Source organism: Mya arenaria, chromosome 3 (assembly GCF_026914265.1).
Source record: "Mya arenaria isolate MELC-2E11 chromosome 3, ASM2691426v1".
In the NCBI taxonomy this organism is placed as follows: domain Eukaryota; kingdom Metazoa; phylum Mollusca; class Bivalvia; order Myida; family Myidae; genus Mya; species Mya arenaria.
Genome location: NC_069124.1, coordinates 54,052,435 through 54,075,426, shown reverse-complemented (window position 1 = coordinate 54,075,426; position 22,992 = coordinate 54,052,435). Strand labels below are relative to the sequence as shown.

The window sequence follows — 22,992 nt, the reverse complement described above, 5'->3', positions numbered from 1 at the left end:
TGGTAATTTTGGAAAATATAGACTTCTTTGCTTTGGGAATGGGGACAATATTAGGTCCCAAAAACCCTGCAAACGGACAAGGGCAAATCACAATGCATTCTCAAAAGTCACAAATCCTTAACAGTTGGCAAGTTTCATGAAGAATAAAACATAACCATGACAAACATAAAAAAGCATAAACTTAATAATTTCCTCATGATTGTTAGAATTGGATTTGCCTCCCTTTATCCACAATTCTGTTAGTTTTATTCTGTACCTGGAAGAAAGATGACTATGGATTCATTTGAATCCAGTTTCTCTACAAAATCCACATCTCCCTGTGCTGTGATTGGCCGAGTGTAACACCTGACTTCTGATTGGCTGCTGATGTCACCTGACCTTGTCACCTTGGCAACAACTTGACCTTCACTTTCAAGGACTCTGTACTCTGCTGCCTTGAACTCCATCTTAGGCACTGAATAGAACAGGATTTTTTTATGGCGACATTTGAAGATGCATTTGCATTTAACAAATAAATAATTAAATCTTCTGAAAAAACATAAAGATGTCACACTAAACAAAACTGTTAGCCGGATTGATAAGACTTTGGACAAACATTAGTTTTGCCAATGACAAAATGATTAAAAAGTTTTATATGAATTTCTTGAATATATGTCAACATGTCATTTCCCAGGTTCATATGAATACCAGATATAATTTTTGGATTCAAGGACTCACAATCAGAGACTGAGTCATCTATAGTGACGATAGCAGTGCTGGGCTGCCCAACACGGCCCCCTACAGGGATACGGAAGTAGAGCTCAAACGTCTTGGGTCCCTCTAGTTGTGGGCTCCCCACATCATCCAAGATGATGGCCTGCAGCGTCTTGGTCATCTGACCCGGAGAGAAATCTAGGATATGAGTCACTGGTAGGTAGTCCATTCCAACTGGGAATACAAAATCATGTTTAAAATAAAAAAGGGCAAATATAGCTAAAAAAAAAATAATCTTATGCTGATAACTATATTCTAAATTCTAAAATTCTTAATAAGAATTTTACCATAAAACATTTATTGGGGGGTGGAGAGGTGCACCAAAAACCCATTATTCCATTTTCTCAACCTTAACACACTTTAGTTCACAGCGTATAAAACAGCAAGGTCCACTTTCAGCAGGATTATTCCTCATGCTCTAGGAATACATGGTAATATGGGAGGGTTTGGACAAGTTTGTGCCAGTCATTCAAACCTAAACCCCTAGTATTTCCACACTCTTGATAACAGTGTGCAATGAAGCAAACCTCACCTTCAGCTGGGTAATTCCCCATTCTCCGGGAATGCACGGTTATACTTGAGGGTTTGGACAGATCGGTGCCAGTTTTCCACACCTTAACCTCCAGGGTGCCAGCACTCTCATCCACAGTGTAGTGGGCTTGGTCAAAGTAAAACACGGGCTCTGAAAAGATAAAATATTTGTACTGTTCATAACTTCGGCATTCTATTCATTCTTAGTTTTTTTTGTAGTGAAACAGACTGTTACATGATAGCACACTAAGATCCAGAAAAAGAAGTCTACACACACTGACATAAGCAAGGCTAGTGGATGCAAATGCTTATTTTGTTTTCTCAGTCGCCCAACTGTTGGCATAACAGTTAGGGGACTGGTGTGCCATGTATCATGAGCGGTGCTCAAGAATAATTCAGGGTTCATATAGCCAAACTGGCAAAAAATTTCAAGGAGTTTTTTTAAGGAAGCTTTCAAGGACCTTTATTCTATTTTAAAGGACTATTGTTAATTACAAACTATGAGAAAACACTTATTTTAAAGACTATAATAAATAGCAAACTTTGAAAATAACACATATTTGTGACATAGTAACTGGTCAAAAATTTAATTGTCCTTAAAGGTTTTTAATGTATTTTCTTATTCCTCTGAGAGATAATTAAGCAAAGCTCATTTCTCTTTTTCCCTCCTTCTATTACATTTTGAATGGGATAGTGAACATGTCTAGGGTATCGCTGTAATAATACTAGTTATAGGCAGATTTCTCATGTGGCAATCACCCATTGAACCAATGTCAATTGATTAAATGCAATGTGTAAACATTGCTTTGTGTTTATTTTCGTGGTTAACCAGTCTAGCAAACAAGTCAACAAAAAAAGCAAAAAGCCATTTCTTTATGAAAACTAAACAGGCAATGGAAATAGAATGAACCGGTGTCCAAGTAAATTGTACAAATGGGGACTAAAACCGTCACACACGCCAACAGATTCGTCACACACGCCAACCAATTCGAACGGCAGAGATACAAGCGAAGCATCCACTAAGATAAAAGATTTTTTTAAATATGATCCTTTTTTACTACAGACACTTAATTTCAGGCAGAACAAGAAAATTTAACGACTGTTTCCAAAAATACAAGCTCTTTCCAAGCAGTTTTCAAGGCAAAATAAAAATTCAAGCAGTTTTAAGGTGATTTTTGCACATTTAAGAAATTCTCATCCAACAGTGTTGGTACATTCCAAGTCTGTGGGAACACAGAAGATATTGCAAAAATGATAGCTTTTACATGTTGTCTTTACTGATAGTGACAACAACACCAAGGGTACCTAGACCCTGCTAAACAGATGAGCTAAAAATCCCTATTTTATTTGCTTGTCATCATGTGGTTTGCAATGGTATCCTTTTTATTTGCTATTTCCCTTAAAAAAAACTTGTATTCATCAAAATGAGCATCTTCCTCCAACAGTGTCCCAAGGAACCCTGTGGTGGTGTACAAGCCAAATATCTGTAGTATTTTACCACCTCTTTGCAGTAATATTTTTCCCAGAGTTTAAGACATTTTTATGACATACCTCACCAATTCATGCAATTACTGAATTAGACATGTTATATCTTAGTAGAACTGTTGTCACATATATTAGCAAAATGTTAGATCTTACTGAGAAACAAATATTAGCAATAATTAACCTTGTTTGACGCTAATATTTTGTAATTATTGTCTAGAAATCTTGCCAGAATGGCAATGCTAATCAAATTAAAATGTTTTGGGATTTGTCTAGTCCCTATAATAAGCAAGAGTTTTCTCCATCACATGCTTTCCACAATGGTATGTCTATCTTAATAATGAATTGTCACACTTTAAAGATAACATCAATGTTCAAAAGTTTGACCACAACATTTATGAAATGATTTATTATCATTTTGAAACAATAACAAAGTTTGGCTGTGACAGTGGCCCAAACAAGATGTTTTTCCTTCAGCAGCTTGTTGAATTATGAAATATTTGTCCAGACTGTCCTAAACATGATCATGAATAGGCAGACGACCATTGTACAATCACCAGCAACCATTCTATGATGATCAGACAGTAATTGCTAACTGGTCATATGACCAATTGCCAACCAGGTGCCAACTAAATGTTCATGGCATTTTGTGTGTTTTGTTCACTAGAGATTGTCTTTGGTCACCCCTAATCTGGTTGTCAGGTTGCTTCTTATTATAAACTTTTGAGAATGAGACTTAAAATTACAATGGAATACACTGACATTATCATACATATGTGGTTGTCAGTACATATGTGGTTTTTAATCAATAAAATACCAACCTGAACAATGGCAAGCCTCAAAAATCCCCTTGTCATACAATGAAATATTGTTTTTATGGAAATAATTGTCAGAATATTCCCATAAACTAATTAAGAGCCCATAACCATAATAAGCTTAATGTTTTATTTTACAGATTTATTTGCTCTGGGAAAACATAAAAAAACCACTGGATTGCAGATGAAAAATATGAACAAACCCTGGGAAACTCCTCAAAAGATAAGAATTCATTACCTTAATGGAATACTGTCAATTTTTCTTGTTTTTGTCTGCTTACTTGCATGGACTTGACTCAAGTTGCCAATATCACACTGGCAAGCCTTTCATTTATCAAATCTAATTAAGAGGCAATTTAATAATAAGTCATTGTTACGGACCTTGAAACACATATGCCAAGTTCACAATAGCTTTGAAACAGGGATGAGGCTAGCAAACACTTGTAAGGAGGAGCAGAGACTCAATGCAGGTTGCAATTTGTTGTTAATAAATTATCCACATGTTTGCTAAAACTCAAGGGACTTCATAGTTAAAACCTCTGAAGACTTATCCAACTTAAAACCTGTATTTCAAGCCTACAGAGTTATGCACTTTCTGAGTAACAAATGTATCTATCACTCTTACTGACAGTTTCTAGTTGATTATGTCTTGCTTTGGTGTTATGCAGGTCATTTCCCCAAAGTCCCCTGTTACTTCCGAGGCTGTCAAGAGTTTGATTCCATATGTTAAACATCACACAGTGTCTGCCAAAGATTGGAGAAAAAATATTTTTAGATAATGAATCATGATAAAATTTGGCAAAAATGGATGACAAACTATTGAAAAACGTATTTGATTTGCTAACAACCCCATGAAAGATACCTGATTATCAGTCGCTATCATGTTGATGTTTGTTATTCATCAAAGAAGGCTTTTTGCCCATTAGTCAAGAATAGCCAATTCTATTATATAATTAGATTTCGGAAACAGCCTAAACAATGATACACCAATTATCTTATAATAGACATAATGTAAAACACAGTCTTAGGCAGACACAGTTCCATTACTACAATTATAAAACAAATACATTCTTGTTATAATGATTACATAATTTCTGTTGTGAAATTGCAACCATACTTTGTTTTGTGTGTAATAAAATGTTAGTGTTATTTTCACCCCAATTCCTTACATTTCATATAATTTGCTAATTTGCATCAATCTGATATATTCAAATTAATGCTCTTTAATCTTTGGTGAATAAACAATTTGAAATGTTTCATGGAACAAAATGAACTTATTTCTGCACAAAGTAGGTTTTTAATTGCAGAGAGATTACATAAATGCTTTTGCATTTTGAAAAAAAACGTTTAAAACATGTCCCCCCTTTCCCTTTTTTCCTGAGCTTAAATTTGGCTATTGTTTAGACTTCAGAAATAGTTCAAGATGATAGCTGTGCTTACAAAACATTGCCTGTCTGTTGAAAAGTGAAACAGATAACAATTATCTTACATACTTGTGAAAATATACAACATTTGGCTACCCCGTTCTCCTCTGATAACACAAGTTGAGAATCAAGATATTTCTTATACACCCAGTGAAACAGGGTCTGTATGATCACTTAGAGAATTAAGTACAAAATCATGCTTTAAATTTCTCTTCTCATTTTCCTTTTAGGTTGTGTTATAAAATTTACAGAGTTGGCAATTTGTTTGTGTTATATCTGAAAATAATGGTTATTAATTGTTAAGCATTTTTCTGAGAAGGGTTATAATCTCTTATCTGAGTTTCATGAAATGTAGCTAATTAACAACCCAACCTTCAAAGAATATTTCTATGACAAATTACCATGCTCTTTAACAGAATGCCTATTAGCAGAAATTAGATGATGGTTATTAAGTATTGAATGTCTTATTACATGTAGAGTGGTATAATAAACATGAGACGATGAGGCAGATGGTCATTTTAGTCAAGTGATTCAATTACCTAGGCCTAAAAAAAAAAATTGTTTGGTTAGGGTTACATCCTTAAAAAAAATAGGTAGGGTAGGTAGGCTTTTTATTTTTTTTTATTTATTTTTTTTATTAGGTTTTATATAAGAATATAATTTTCATCATTGGAGAATGGTGTTAAAGCTATCTTCTGTACATTTAAGGTTTAAACTTAATATTAAAAAGCAATTAAATTTTTTTTTTTTTTTTTTTTTTTTTAGTTATTCATTTTTTTTTTCAAACTGACTATAAAAACGGTAGGGTCGGCGCCTATTCCGTAGGTAGGGTCGGGTAACCCGAACCAAATGTATTTTTTTTTTAGGCCCTATATACTTTTATTATCATAAGTTATTCATGTCTGATTGGTCTGTTACCATAATCTATTATATGTAAGACACTTCAGAACCATTTCTAAACAGGAGCACCACTCAGTTAGCACCAATGGGCATCAACTGTGTCTGCACTACAATACTTCAACCCAGTCTATACCAATACCTCAGATTTATTTCTTTGAAAAAGCTAAAAGAGGGGAAAATGGAGTTTTGAAACAGATAACCAAAGAGGACAGCATTGGTCTTATGTGGTAAGTGTCTCCATCTTACCAAAGGGCTCATGGGCTGATGCCCCGCCAGAAGCATGTTCTCAAGGTATCTTAAAAAGGACAGCAGTACTGGTTTCTATTTTTTTTTTATTCATGTCAATATTCCAACACATCACTTACCATCTGCTGGGTCAGGGAGAATTGTGATGTCTGCTTCTACTGCGGTTCCCAGTTTGCCTCCCATTGGTTCACTCAACACCACATAGAACCGCTTCTGATCTTCATATAGGAAGTCATCAAGGAGCATCACTCTGCAGAACTTCTTGTTGTCTCCCTTGCCAAACCTGACCATACTGCTGTGATCTGCTGGGCGAGTTATGTAGTCGGAAAAGGTTTCAATCTTGCCAGTAGATGCACCCCTGGCTGTGCCTGGAAAAAATACATGCATATATATTTCCAAACATGCTGATCAACACTCAGACAATATTGTTTAATGAAATGTACATTTAAACAAGCTCAAAATCCTGACCACTGAAATATTATTATTGCCTAAATGACATTTTTTTAACATCTGCAAGCTCAAACACTAAAATAAACTAGAGATTGCTTTTTCGAAAAAGCGCATGTCTCCCCCATTGTGTGGTCGTAGGTGAGAAATAATCAATGATGGATCCCAAAATCAATAGGGGCCATCAACTAGTCATGACTAACTGGCATACCAAGTATGAAGTTCCTGGGTGTAAACGTTCTTGAGTTATTGAGCAGAAACCGGTTCTTCACCTCAAGGTCAGTGACCTTGACCTTTGACCAACTGATTGCAAAATCAACTAGACATCATGACCAACCTCACTTCAAAGTTTGGTGAACCTAGATCAAAGCATTCTCCTGATATTGCACGGAAATATTTTTTTACATTAGAGGTCACAGCGACGTTGACCTTTGACCTTGTGACCCCCCAAAACATAGGAGTTTTCTAAACCTCATGATCAACCTCCCTACCAAGTTTGGTGAACCTAGGTCAAACCATTCTCAAGACATTGAGCGGAAATGTTTTTTACATTGGGGGTCGCCGCGACCTTGACCTTTGACCTAGTGACCCCAAAAACAATAGGGATCCTCTACACCTCACGACCAACCTCCCTACCAAGTTTGGTGAACCTAGGTCAAACCATTCTCAAGATATTGAGCGGAAATGTTTTTTACATTGGGGGTCGCCGCGACCTTGACCTTTGACCTAGTGACCCCAAAAACAATAGGGATCCTCTACACCTCACGACCAACCTCCCTACCAAGTTTGGTGAACCTAGGTCAAACCATTCTCAAGATATTGAGCGGAAATGTTTTTTATATTGGGGGTCGCCGCGACCTTGACCTTTGACCTAGTGACCCCAAAAACAATAGGGATCCTCTACACCTCACGACCAACCTCCCTACCAAGTTTGGTGAACCTAGGTCAAACCATTCTCAAGATATTGAGCGGAAATGTTTTTTACATTGGGGGTCGCCGCGACCTTGACCTTTGACCTAGTGACCCCAAAAACAATAGGGATCCTCTACACCTCACGACCAACCTCCCTACCAAGTTTGGTGAACCTAGGTCAAACCATTCTCAAGATATTGAGCGGAAATGTTTTTTACATTGGGGGTCGCCGCGACCTTGACCTTTGACCTAGTGACCCCAAAAACAATAGGGATCTTCTACACCTCATGACCAACCTCCCTACCAAGTTTGGTGAACCTAGGTCAAACCATTGTCAAGATATTGAGCGGAAATGTTTTTTACATTGGGGGTCGCCGCGACCTTGACCTTTGACCTAGTGACCCCAAAAACAATAGGGATCTTCTACACCTCATGACCAACCTCCCTACCAAGTTTGGTGATCCTAGGTCATGCGGTTTTCCAGTTATCGATCGGAAACGAAGTGTGACGTACGGACGGACTAACGGACTGACGGACTACCGGACTACCGGACTATCGGACTACCGGACTACCGGACTGACGGACAGGGCAAAAACAATATGTCTCCCCCAGAGAGGGGGAGACATAACTACACACTAACTTGTAAGAACTTCTTACCATCCCTTGTATTGCAGACTACAGTGAGTTCCTGTGATAGGTCACCAGTACGGACAATGGGGATGTCCACATGGCTTCCATTCTCCATCGTCTTGTAGCTCAAACCCTCAAAATAAATGGTCGCCTCTGAAAAAAAATTAATTTGATAATTAACTTTTGTGTGCTCCAGAAATACATTAAGTGACACTGCTTAAAAATAAGACCAATGCAAAAGGGTGGTCTATCGCTTATCTGATAATCTCAGTTAATAAAGAAGCATAACTGGACAAGTTCTGTACATAAATTAGGTTATGACAATACCTACAATTATTGTATCTGTGTAACAAATAACGGGGCAAAACTGATGTCAATAATATTGATTTTATTCTAGGATATTCAAAAGTATATTGTGCATAACTCATCAGTGCTTAGAAGACATTTTCTAAACAAACAAGGTTAGATGATATACTCACCATCTTCTGGGTCATGGAGGGTTACCCTGGCAACATAAGGATGTTCCAGGACAGCAGATAGGGGGTCAGTGAGCTGCAGTGTGAGGGTCTCCTCTCCCTCAAACACATTGTCATCCTTGATGGCCAGTCTCCACTGCTTCTCTGTCTGACCTGAGGTAAGAATTGAAATGTTGTAGGTAACCATGACAACATAGGGGTACTTAAGGACAGCAGATAGGGGGTCAGTGAGCTGAAGAGTGAGGGTCTCCTTTCTCTCTCAAACACATTGTCATCATTGATGGCCAGTCTTAACTGCTTCTCTGTCTGACCTGAGGTAGGAAATGAAATGTTGTAGATAACCATGGCAGCATAAGGGTGTTTAAGGACAGCAGATCGGGGGTCAGTGGGCTGAAGTGTAAGGGTCTCCACTCCCTCAAACACATTGTCATCCTTGATGGCCAGACTCAACTGCTCCTCTGTCTGACTTGAGGTAGAATATTAAATGTTGTAGGTAACCATGGCAACACAAGGATGTTCCAGAACAGCATACAGTGGGTCAGTGGGCTGCAGTGTTTGGCTCTAATCTTCCCTCAAACACATTCAAATTGTTGATGGCCTTCTGTGTCCGACCTTAAGGTGGAATATAAAATGTTGTAGGTAACCATGGCAACATTTAAGGGGTCAGACAGAAAGTCAGTGAGCTGCAGGTTAAGGGTATCTCACCATCAGACACATTGTCATCCACTGCTTCTCTGTCTTCCTTGAGGTTGATTCACAGTTGTATTGTTTAGATGGCTAACACTAAAAATATGACTGCTTAATCACTTCAAATGTTTCTTACTTGGATGTATATGAGAAATATGCACACTGTTTATTCTTGATTATGAAGTTAAAGCTTCACATGGTATACCTGGGTTAAACTGGATCTTCTGAGCAAACTGCCTTGACACATCTCTACCAAGGGAAGCAGTCTTCTCACGCACCTCAACAGCTGAAAAATAAGTAAATATTTCAATCATATCAGTATACAAGATTTTCATAATTATATAAGCCCTTCAATATTAACATAATGCAAGGTCAATTTTTAATATTCTTAACCATTGAATCAATTTAATCAGTCATAGAATTGCCAACGATGAAAAAAAGTATCAAGGTCACTGTCATGAATTCAACCGACAGATTTCATGTTTAAACATATTTTGTATTGTTCAGAGATATTTTCATTAACAGAAACATAATTAATAGCCTTAACTTACTGACAAGACTTGTTTCTCCAAGGTAACCCCTCCTTTGTAGGGTGACATTGATGTAGCCATCCGTCTCGTTACCATGGTAACTGTCAGTCTTGAAGGATAGCCATGCCCACTGTAGGTGGAAGGGTTGGTTTTCCAAGGAATGGCCCTCTGAAAATAGTTGAAACTTTGAAAATAAAAATCGAAAAACCCCTAACTATGATAAAATCCATAAATTCCTCAAAATACAGTTGCTATGGTAACACATGCAAACACTGTTCAGTTCTGTGAGTAGAAATAGAATAAATAATGCCACAAAAGAACTACAATAATTTTAAGGATTTTATGAGCAATAAAAGATAGATCCTTATGATGAACGTTAACAGTCAGAGTATTGATTTTAACTGCAAGAGAAAATGTTTTATAAGAGCAGATGTATTTCAAGTAATTTAAGTCTTAACACCTTTAAAATTGTTTACTTCAAAAAGATTAATTGAAACCGAAAATAGCAACCCCCAATTATTGGAATGACAGAAATGTATGATTTTTTTGACACGCAATTCGAAATTGAAATTCCCGAAATACCCAATATTTACTTTTGATTTTAGAGACTTTCGTCATTATTGCCTTTATTTTTGTTGGAATAAAACACCTTAAACCAGCCAAAAGTAATCAATATTCTGAGACAATCTTTGCACTAGTTCTGTGAAAATATGAAAAGAGAATAAAACAGATCGCTATCATTTCTTATCAACAACAAAGATGATTGCAACTTTCCCTTGTGCATTGTGGAAGAACATTATAAACAGCCGGTAAACTGAGTATATCTAAAATTAGCTCCCAAAAATCATTATTTTGGAACCATTTCAATGCATCTGGTTCAAAATCTGGATTTACTTCTAAAGGCATAATTTAAACATTGGATATGCAAAATAATTATCTAATAATACATAAATCCAGGTTTATACAGATAAACTAAAAAGATAAAATTATTTCTTAATGAAAAGTTATGCAATTCTACTGATATCCTTGGAATAAATGAGGAATTCCTCTGCAATTCCTATGATAGGATGTTTGCAAATAATATTAATGAGTACCAACTGCTTCTAAATGCATGTTGTATGAGATTTAACACTCTAAAATTTAAAGAAATGTGAAAATAGGCATTATTCTGTTATTATAATGAATTGCAGCTGTAGAAATTGAATTAAATGAGCATAGTTAATTTTGTGGAATTTAGCAATCAATGCACAAAATGTTACACAAGACGTCCATAATCGCTCTCATAATTGAACAGAGGGTTCTAGAATTATTTATCGACAACATGCTGGATGCTGCCCGCCTTTATGCTGCACGTAAATTTTTTATACACCCATTTTTTAAATGGCCGTAAAAAAATAATACAAAAAGTTACAAAGGACCATAACTCTTACAATATTTAGGTTGGAGTTATATAACTTAACACAAAAGAGTACATTGTTAGGGTATTTTGAATAAATTTGAAGATATTAATGGTAGATGAACGCCCAATTGTGAAATTATTTTAAAATCTGTCCAACTGATTCTGAGGAAAAGATTTTCAAAGTTTCCATATTGACATATAGTGAAAGGTATGTAGCCCTGAACCCTGGCCAACATGTTTTTATACGAATCCACATGGACTCATGGGATATAAGGTCACCTAAGGAACATTTCTATCGAATTATGTTGAAATCAAGCCAGCAGATGGAGAAAAAGATTTTCAAAGTTTGTCCTTTCGGTTGCCATGGCAACCAGAGTTTTGCATGGAACCATTTTTATTGAAAGGATCTAGAAAAGGAACACCCAAGGAATATTCCTATAAAGTTTGGTTGAAATTGACCCTGTGGTTAAGAAGGAGAATTCTCCAGACCGAAGACAGACTTATCACCCTATTGCTGAGCACTTAAATTTGCGCTTAGAACAACAACAAAAGAAACATCATGATCAATCCTGAAAAATAGATTCCTCAAAAGGCGTGCTCCCCCCCTCCTAATCATAAAATTTTACTTTATATTTCAATACAGGAGAAAAAAGTAATGAGATACTCAAAAAAGCACCATTTCTGACTAGAAATTGTTAGGGAAAACTTTCTTAGGAGAGTTGCCCCCAACCCCACTGCCAACACTTAAACCAAAAATATTCGGCTATGAGGGAGGGGCGCAAATCAAAAAGGTATGCCCACATCTGACAAGGCATGTAAATCTTTATCAATAATTTCCAGCACATTGCAGCATGTTATGCAGAGAGATAAATCTCATAAAAATCCTCATTTAATGCAGTTTACAAATGTGATAATTTGTCCATAAACGTCATCACAAATTTTACTAAAATGTGGAAAACATTCTTTTAGCTGACTGTGTGAGGTATTGAGATAAAACTCAAATACCTTAACATTTTAATGTTCTGATACAAGAAAAGAACTATGTATTGCATGCAACCAATATATTATTTTTAATTTGCATCATTGGTTTAGTCAATTCTGTTCCAGGAATGTCATAACAGGGTACAAAATATACTGAGAAAAATAGTAAGTAATTCTTGATCAGTCTTTTTCAATGTTTTCCAGAAGCGTTGCATTGCTTATCCTGTTATCCACTTAAACTAAGGATGCATGAGAATATGGGTGCACTGCGAACAGTAAAACTCAGTGCAGTAAATGATTATTTATGTGTGAATTTTAAACACTTATCCGAAAATATATCGGATGGCCGGCGGATGCAATTTGGATAAATCAGCACAGTAAGTGCATCACAATAATAAATGCACACTGTATTACAATGGTTACACTGGATCAATGAATGCACTGGAAACTTGGTTCACTTGTACAATGGGGGCACTTGGAGCAGAGAACTAGAGAAATTAATACACTAAAACAAAATTGGTACACCTGTGCAATGAGTGCACTAGCGCAATGGATGGATTACAACAATGGGTGTACAGGAACAATGGGTGCAGTCTAGAACAATGGGCGTCTTACAGCAATGGGTGTACCAGAACAATGGTAGCGCATGAACAGTTGGTACACTTCAACAATGGGTGTACCAGAACAATGGAAGCACATGAACAGTTGGTACACTACAACTATGGGTGTACCAGAACAATGGTAGCGCATGAACAGTTGGTACACTTCAACAATGGGTGTACCAGAACAATGGAAGCACATGAACAGATGGTGCTCTACAACCATGGGTGTACCAGTACAATGGTAGCACATGAACAGTTGGTACACTACAACTATGGGTGTACCAGAACAATGGTAGCACATGAACAGTTGGTGCTCTTCAACAGTGGGTGTACCAGAACAATGTGTGTCTTACAGCAATGGGTGTACCAGAACAATGTGTGTCTTACTGCAATGGATGTACCAAAAACAATGGTAGCACGTACATGAACAGTTGGTGCTTGACAACAATGGGTGCACTAGAACAATGGGTGTTTTACAGCAATGGGTGTACCTGAAGAATGGTAGCACATGAACAGGTGGTGCTCTACAACAATGGGTGCACTAGAACAATGGGTGTTTTACAGCAATGGGTGTACCCAAAGAATGGTAGCACATGAACAGGTGGTGCTCTACAACAATGGGTGCACTAGAACTATGGGTGTTCCAGAACAATGACATAACAATGGGTAGATTAGAACATCTGGTGCACTAGAACAATTGGGGCACTATAATGATTGTAACACTGGAACAGGTGGTGCTGGAATAAATGGTGTACTGGAAGAACTGGAACCCTTGAACGGTGCACCAAACATTAGGTGCACCGGAACAACTGATGCAAAAGAATAATAGCTGCACTTAAACAATTGTGGCACTGAAACAACTGGTGCACTAGAACAATTGGAACACTTAAACAACTGGTGCACTGGGGCAACAAGTGCACTAGAACAGGTTCTCCCCTAAAACAATTGGTACACTTGAGTTATTGATTCACTAGCACAATTGGTGAACTAGAACAATTGGTTCACTAGAAAAATTGGTCCACTAGAACAATTGATTCACTAGAACAATTGGTGAACTAGAACAAGTTCTCCCCTAGAACAATTTGGTTACACTGGAGTAATTGGTTCACTAGAACAATTGGTGCACTAGAACAATTGATTTACTAGAACAATTGGTCCACTAGAAAAATTGATCCACCAGAACAATTGATCCACTAGAACAATTGATCCACTAGAACAATTGGTGCACTAGAACAATTGGTGCACTAGAACAATTCAAAGGTGAACTAGAACAGTTGGTGAACTAGAACAATTGGTGTACTAGAAACAACTGGTGCACTGCAAACAATGGCAGTACTAGGTGCACTGGCACAACATGCTCACTAGAACAATGGTAGCACTGGAGCAATGGACACACTTAACAGTGATGCAATATAATGATGGCAGAGGTCTCAACATCTTCTATATTATTTGTAAAGTGGTGAGCATGTATGCCCTCCTGATGTTACAAATAAACAGAATGTAATATATTCATTCACACCCTGCCAATGTCAATGTCTAACAAAACCAAACAATATCTGCATGTGACTTATCAACTATCAAGCTTCCTGGAGCAAATATCTGATTGCAATATAAACAAACTACATGTATCTTTTAAACAGAGACAGTCTGATATTCCTCACTGATGGACCACAGTATGAGAAACTGGCACCAAACATCCTTGATGTTGGTGATTTTAATGAAACTTTTCAACACATCCACAGTTGTAAACTCTGACTTGTTAACAGACAAATTGTTCAACTGACACAAGTCTTATTTCTACAAATTACTTGTGGTTTGCTAAAAGCTTAGAAAAAAACCCACAAAATGAAACATAATTAAATTTTGTCTTGAATGTGGCATTAAATCTTTCTTTTTTTCAAAACAAATTATAACAAAGGTCAAAGGAAGACCATTAATAAATGATTATTCTATATTTAAAAAACAGTTTTTTCTTCAACATTATGTAATAACTGCAAAAAAAAAACATTTTTGAAATCAATCCAAGCAAAGGAAACCAACCGACTAGAAACTCTTAAAACTGCAGACAACAGATTTGCAACAACAAGTTTTATTTCAATCATAAAGACATTAAATACCAAATTATCCAGATTTCTGCACTTTGCCATGAAATTTCAAAAGTTGAACAGACAAGCCCAAAAGATAATAGTGTTACTAATGCATAAAACAAATATGCCTTCATAAAAATGCCAGGTACAGCTCCACACAATGGTGGAATTCTCTGAGGCTTGGAAATAGATATGGAAGAAATCTGTAAAACATACACCAAAGGTGAGAGGGCCGAGCATAAACAAAATAACAGCATATCTGAGTGATACGTAACAAACGATTGTCTGAAAATTTTAAGTAAAAAATGGGCATAAGAATAATTATTAAATCCAGAGTGATGGGCCTTGCTGTACATGTGAGTACTGTACTCTGGCAACACCTACACCAAGTTTCATTTGGATATCTGTTGTAGAGTTATGGGCCTTGCTGTGCATGTGTACAGTCTCTGGCAACACCTACACCAAGTTTCATTCGGATATCTGTTGTAGAGTTATGGGCCTTGCTGTACATGTGTACAGTCTCTGGCAACACCTACACCAAGTTTCATTCGGATATCTGTTGTAGAGTTATGGGCCTTGCTTTGCATGTGTACAGTCTCTGGCAACACCTACACCAAGTTTCATTCGGATATCTGTTGTAGAGTTATGGGCCTTGCTTTGCATGTGTACAGTCTCTGGCAACACCTACACCAAGTTTCATTCGGATATCTGTTGTAGAGTTATGGGCCTTGCTGTACATGTGTACAGTCTCTGGCAACACCTACACCAAGTTTCATCGGATATCTGTTGTAGAGTTATGGCCAATGTTAAAGTTTTTGCACGCCAACAAAAGCCTCTGAAGATAACGGTCCTTTTTTCTTTAAGTTATCCTAGCTTAAGGTAATAATAACCAGGTGTAATAATAACTTTGTGAATGTAATTTTTCTCATAAAACCTGAACACAGCATTGATCAGATAAGTTGCCATTTTATATGTAAAAAGACATCAAATGATTCATTAAAACTTTTTTTGTTATTTATGATAATAAATGTTTATACACGTATCAATATCAAAGACTCAGAATCGAAGTTAGCAGGCGGAGTAAATATAAAAACCAAAAATTATACAGTAGAAAGAGTGGCTCACTATTAGTGAGTCAAAGAGTTTTTGGACATACATGTACAGTCGAAACTCGTTATGTTCTGGACAGTTCGTCTGTACCTAGGAAAAAAGTCGAGATAACGAACATTCGACACATCCAAATTACAAAAAAATATAACCAGTTCCAACACATTTGGGTCTGATTTATGTTTAGACTGTACATTGTTATTTTTATATTCAAAGTGAAAGGGTCATCAAAAAAGTAGTATCATAACTGGTGCCAATAAACTTGTAATCTAGAGGTGAATGTGTAAGGTACTTGACAATGTGTCAGCATCACCTGAAGCAAGATTCCATTATTATGGAATATAAGCAGTTTCCTACAGCTTTCATTTAGTTCAAACTCCGCATGCAAACACTTCAAAAAGCCTTATGACTTCAGTATTGTATAACCACTTATTCATCTTCAGATCTATATCTTTGTTACTTATGTGAACCATTCTTAGACATTATTTATATCACATTTTTTTTAATTGGCAAAACTACTTAAAGGGACTAATACACCACATTGGCATCAAAAAAAGTTTTTCTCTGTAACGAATCTCAGAACAATTATTTAATAAAATGTTTTACTCTTTGATATCATAATTGTAAAAAAAATACCAAAATGTAAAAAAATAAATTTAATTGGAGACCGGGTTTGAACCGGTGTCACCAAAATTGCAGTCCAGTGTGTATCCACTGTGCTACAAAGGCTTACCCTACATGGTTGGAATATTTAAGCTATATACCTAACTTGGTAATATCACGTGATAACATCGACTAGCCAATCACGCAAAAGGAATGAATTCTACTACCAGGTAGACATACCTAGTAATATTTTTTAATGGAAAATACCAAAAAAACTGCGAAAAATAAATTGATTATAAACTATGTTGTACTTCAGTTAGTAAATTTCAATGCATTGTGCACATTGATACCAAGTTTATGTAAGTTTTCGACAATTTTCTTCTTTTTTTTTCCACTATTTTATCATAGGTAGTACAGCCCCTTTAATGTATATATCCATGTTATATAACTATCAATGAAATCAAATAAGCAAGTTAAAAACTGCAATTTAATTAAAGGATACAGATAAACATTAGGAATTTCTCTCAGTGAAAAGATATACATCAAACAAATGAGTGAGTTTATTATGGTTGATATGAATCTAATAAAACCACAATTTCAGTGTCATTTTAACAGCAGTTTCATCATAAAGAATTATACCGTGAGCTATAGGGTTGATTTTAATTGACCACAAAAAAGATATAAAAAATATGATTACAATAAAATAAAACCCAAGAATTTAAGATTGAGAATAATCAATGATGAGATCAACAAAAGAAAACAACTTCAATAACCACTGGCGTTGCCCCAATAGGCGTGCAGTTTGTTTCCAAGAAATGAAAAAAACGTAAAATGTCAAAATCTGCAATAAAGTGAATGCAGGTTATTTTTTACATATGGTAATGGACTACTCAGGTATTGAGTGGTCTCAAATAAATAATGTGCCTACACTTTTCAGAGAATTGGTCGAATGTAGTTTCGCAATAAAGTGCATCATAAAAATAGTTTTGATGACTAAGACTAATATTTTATGGCTCCATAATTGTGCCAAAATGCACCAGTTTGTATGTTACAAGAATAAAAAAATAGCCAAGGGGGAGCAGGAACCCTTTAACAATGGGCAAGAATGCCTTCAACCATATGATGTGAACTTTGAACACTTGTTTAACCCCAGTCACTTTCAATAGTCAGATTTTTCGAAAATCTTTAGTCACACTATATTTTAAAAAAAAACACTGTGCAATGATAACATTTTTTGGATAAGCCGCATCACAGTGATAATGCTGTGTGCATGTTAACGGAAGTCCTTCGCGGTAGCAGCAGATGAGCGCTGTGATAATTTTGCGTACCACCGCGATAGCTTCTGCGGAATATATCCCTTGATTATTTACTGCCATGACACAATCTTTTCCTCAAAGGCAACACCAAAAACAAGTGTTAGTGGTTTCACCATCTGTTTAAGTCATTAGGGCAATGATTTTAAGAATATTAAACAGAAATAAAATGCCCTGAGCAAATATCTATGATGGGCTTTCAAACATATTTCATTAACTAAAAACAATTTTTCTCATGTCGACTTGACAGCCATGGCAAAAAGGCAAATTTGAAAATAATAAAATAGTACTAAAACCTCTTGAAAAGTTACAAATTGCATTAACTTTTTGCTGTTTTTATTTGTATTTTATGAAAGAACACCATTATTGTCTTTTTAAAATATGCGTGTAACAAATTATTTATTATCCATTGTGATTTTTAAAGTAATATTTCTTTTCATTTTACAAACAATGTACATTACCTCCACATTTTCAACTGGCGTTAAAGCAGCAGCTTCAATATAATAAGTAGTAACATTTGAGAGAGTGTTTTCTTTGTTTTCGTCAAGTAATTAACATCTTTAAAACATCCCATTATTCAGTTAAACAAGAAGAATGAGCGTATTAGAGTTCTTTAACTAAAATGCATATAAATTACAATGCTATATATTCTCTTATGCCAGGGACTATTTATTGACCACTGTTAACTGTCCCTCAGACATGTAAGAAAACAGTTACATCACCTTCCACCCTTGTGTATTATAATCTCAATAACTTTAAAGGTTGTGGATGCGGTAACTATAATTATATACTTAATTATAACTGCCTATTTAAAAATGTTACAATTTAATGAATAATAGGAAATATTTTATTTTATAACAACATTTCCCCTTAAAAGTTAAAAATAAGTTTTAAAATGAGACTAATATATCATTCATTGCATTATATATATATATAATCCCTTTTTGAAAGTTTTAATAAAAACGGTAAATGCTTTTTCAGATTCAACCCTGATCAGTTGCCAGCTGATTGATTAGGAATACATTCAAAGGCTGTTGAGTTTGATATAAATCTTACATGGTAATTCAATCAGACCTTCCTAATGCAATGGGACAAGGACATGCAATGGGGATATAAAATCATTAGGAAAACCTCAGGGTTGAAAAGCCCTTAGATGTCTGAGCCAATTATAGTTATATATACCTACATCCCTAGCTTGGCATCAGTTTTAGCTGAGTCCTCATTTTCTTTCAACACTGTTTAATTAAACATTATTAAGAGTCATTTTTTAAAGGAATACTCTTAATAATGATTTTATAGCAGGCCTAAACTAATATATACCAATAGGAATAAAACATTTTTAATATTTCAGCATGTTTTCCGAACCTAATTAATTATGGCCAATTACCAGCTTAATAAAATACTGTAACTTTTTTAAAATCTATTGTTTTGCTTTTGTATCAAATGGGCTGAGTGCTCTATTCAGGTAATTACCCAAATGCATGGCAATCAGGCACATTCCGGGCATTTTGAAATACAGATTATGAACATAATGCATTAAGGTGATTTTTGTAAATGCAGGTGCTTGCATAATGTAATTATAGAGATCAATGCAAGTTTTCAAAACCTCTTTTGAAGTCTGTCTGAGTGATGGGATAATGCAATATTACCATAATAATGAGTTTAATTACAGAAAGTATCAGCTATAGGATGCTGGTGGGATTATAAAGGTGCAGTAACAGACAGAGAAATGTCAATAAATCTATACTGCACATGCATAAAGCATAACATTTAATGACAGCACTGAACAATTGCTGTTAACATTAATTGGTTAACCTATGAAAGTCTATATGATAAAAATCTCCCATGATTGAATTTTGTTTTTACCACTGAATATGGTACATTAAAACCTACAATTTCGGCCAATGAAAACACCTTAATCTCGTATAAGTCTTAAAAGTACTGCACTCAATCAATAATTTTTGCAGTTTTACAACTTAACAAACATGATGCCATAGGTTTGTTTTCTTCCTGCTGTAAACAGGTTACAATCTTACAATCATTTAAACATATATGGTAAAATATTTAATGACAAAGGTAAAATATTAATATTTGCCTCCCTCGTTTGCTCCGCCTTCCCTCATACCGTATTATATCATGCATATGACACACTTTTTTACCCCCAATTCTCGTCTTAAAAATTGCCTGCGTCCTTTCTATGCTATTAGAATTTTATCTGTTTTTTTTCCAAGTCCATTTCAGGTCGAAAATATTGGACCGGGGAAGAACGCGGTAGTAAGTATCTGTACTGCGTCACCGAAGAGAACAACTGACATAGGTAAAATCACGCAAGTTAACAGACGCAGAAATATATTGAATGTTTACTTTAAAATGAGAGATAAATTGAAAACAAACAGGGGTGTTTACTTTTTTACAAAAGGGACGCTACTCACAAAAAATCGATGTGCGTCAGCACTTTAACTGGATTGAGTTATAACGGCAAAGGAAAATCGGGAAAGGAGGTAAACATCAATTAATTGTTGTTCATGATTTTAATGTCTCGATAATTTACAAAACATTTTGTTGTATGTTACTGTTTTAAAAAAATAATAAAGGAATGTGCATAACGCAAAGTAGCATTATTGTCACTACCAAATCTTTTCAAATGGCTGTCATTAGAAAAACATCAATAGAACAAACTATTGCGATGGTAATACCGTATGGTTGTTTGTTCGCATTTTACCCAACGTGCCTTCCGCTGGCAAGGCTAATTACCGACACGCATTAATTATGTCGACATGCTTTAATCCGCGCAGGGACAAGCCTTATCAAAACAATCGTCAGTTTTATCAATACACAGTTTTGGGGCGATTGCAACGGTTAACTGTCATTCAGATAAGGCATGTCGGGAGTATTGCAATGGTCGCAACGGTTGACTGTCAGTCAAAAGGTGTGTCGGGACTATTACGGCATTTGTATAAGTGTTATCAAATGTATGTGAATGTTCTCAAAATGTCAAGACTTATATGATTGTTGTGTACGCTAAATTATGGAAATACGACAATAATTTATGGAAATACACAAGACAGTTATCAAAATATGCCTTATATACAATTTTTGTTTGTTTTTTACTTCAATATATGTTATAAATACTTTACCAACCTCAATTTTTTGGCTCCGATTTTAACATTTTTCCGCTGCGTCCTATCTTATATATTAAGGGTTTTTACCCGTTTTTTTTCAACTATTTTTTTGCCTGCGTCCTATCTATGCTAGCGTCCTATACATGATATAATACGGTAATTAAGATTAATAATTCTGTTGATACTTGAACAGTGTGTGTTATGATATACCACATAACAAATTACGTCATTTATGCTGCGTCAGAAGGCAGTATTTTGTGAAGTCTTAAATTAAAGATAACTTTCTTTTACTACACCATTTTAAATGAAACAAAGTGTAGGCATTGATGCTTAAAGAGCTCCGCCTTTGTTTTATTGCTGGAGTTTGATAAGGTGATTTGTTTCATCAAAAATGATATTTTGACAGTCATGCCAGCTCCGTCAGATGGCTGTAATGTGTAAAGGTTTGCCAAAGTGTTTTAAGAAGCTTTTAAAACTCTCAAGCAAACAGGTAATAAAACAATGGAGGGACTCTAAGCTGTAAGCATTGTAGACTGCTGCTATGTTTCATTTAAAACGGTGAAGAAATAGGAAGTTATATTAATTTGTTTAAAGTCTTCATTCAAGCAAAATGTTGCCTTCTGACAAATCATTTATGACGCAATTTTAATCAAGTGGTATACACCCCCTGTTAGATGTACTTAATTCTACAGCAAATCTTTAATTAGTTTATAAGAGCTGCAGAACTATTTTGATGGAGCTTATGTATTGATCTGAACTTGAACAATTAATATTTTGTATTACATTCTGTAAGTAGCGAATCCCTTTTCTATTCACAGTCTCTTTTCCAAATAAAGTCAGAATGATTAATACCTAAGCCTTATAAATGCAGATAAAATATGAAAATTATGCAAATTAAGTTTTGCTACAATGGCAATTTCATTTCTCATTTGAAGGCAGCTGCTTGCCATGACAATATGTCACATACCTGCTCGAAGGTAGAATAAAATCCCACTACTGGCGTTATCAATTTTACCACCTTCTTAGTGACAGATGCTATAAAAACCTCAGGGTTCATTTATTTTGCAGATGACTGATTGAAATGAAAACAAAAGAAAAACAATGGCAACTCATTTCTGGTGTTGCCATCAGGTAGCAGTAATGAGTTGATACAGTAGGAAAACTTGGCCAAAAAACTTCTCCAAGATTTGGATGGAGTGGTCAGATTTCCTGGAAAAACAAAACAGGCAAATTGCTTGCTAATTAGAAACCATTCGTCATATTTTGGACACCACTGGCATAGCAACAGAAAAACAAACAAAAAATTATACCCTCTTCTGCTACTTAATGATCTGCATGCATCCTACATTTTTAGCCAAACATAATGCAGGGGTGCTTGAGATTTTTAAAATGTTAACTTATTTATGGCGAATGGTTAAATATTGCTGAAGACGATTCTTCATGATTAAAAAAATTGCTTAAACTGTGCACATAGGTTAACTGTTTGCATATGCAAAGGCGCCATTTCAGTGTCAATGCTGATTAATTATGAAGTCACAATAACTTGGGGGGGGGGGGGGGGATTCACCTTTTAAAGTAAACAATAATGTGATTCAAAACGTTGTTAACTAAATTAATGAAGACTGAAGTTCTAAGCAATCAGCTCATTATGTCATGTAATTGATTAGTCAGAGCTTAATGCAATTGCCCAAACTTTGGCTTATAAAGATTTATTAATGATTCCATTTTAGAGGACAAAATAATCTCCATAACATTATACCCTGTGCCAAAACAAATGCAAATGGACTCATAAATAAAAGACTTTCCCCTGCCCGATTATTTACAGGAAACAGCATTAGGAATCCATCCATCATCGATAAAGGTTGTGGAATGGTCCAATAACTCTGTAATATCCACTGCTATTTCTGACATCCCAACGGTCTCTTGTACCTCTTTAAAATTAACT

At 35.5% G+C, this 22,992-nt stretch overlaps 1 protein-coding gene across 2 annotated transcripts in view; it reads right to left on the bottom strand.

Annotated features, from left to right (window-relative positions):
* The window catches only part of LOC128227919 (extracellular matrix protein 3-like), a 73,144-nt gene that overhangs the window by 11,975 nt on the left and 38,177 nt on the right, over positions 1-22,992 (bottom strand). For both annotated transcript variants that reach the window (XM_052938862.1, XM_052938863.1), the window contains 8 exons: positions 9,855-10,001; positions 9,509-9,589; positions 8,620-8,769; positions 8,168-8,293; positions 6,271-6,519; positions 1,286-1,435; positions 718-927; positions 257-454 (listed from right to left, as the gene is read on the bottom strand). In XM_052938862.1, the coding sequence (XP_052794822.1) occupies positions 257-454; positions 718-927; positions 1,286-1,435; positions 6,271-6,519; positions 8,168-8,293; positions 8,620-8,769; positions 9,509-9,589; positions 9,855-10,001 (1,311 nt within the window). The remainder of the gene's footprint in view (positions 1-256; positions 455-717; positions 928-1,285; positions 1,436-6,270; positions 6,520-8,167; positions 8,294-8,619; positions 8,770-9,508; positions 9,590-9,854; positions 10,002-22,992) is intronic.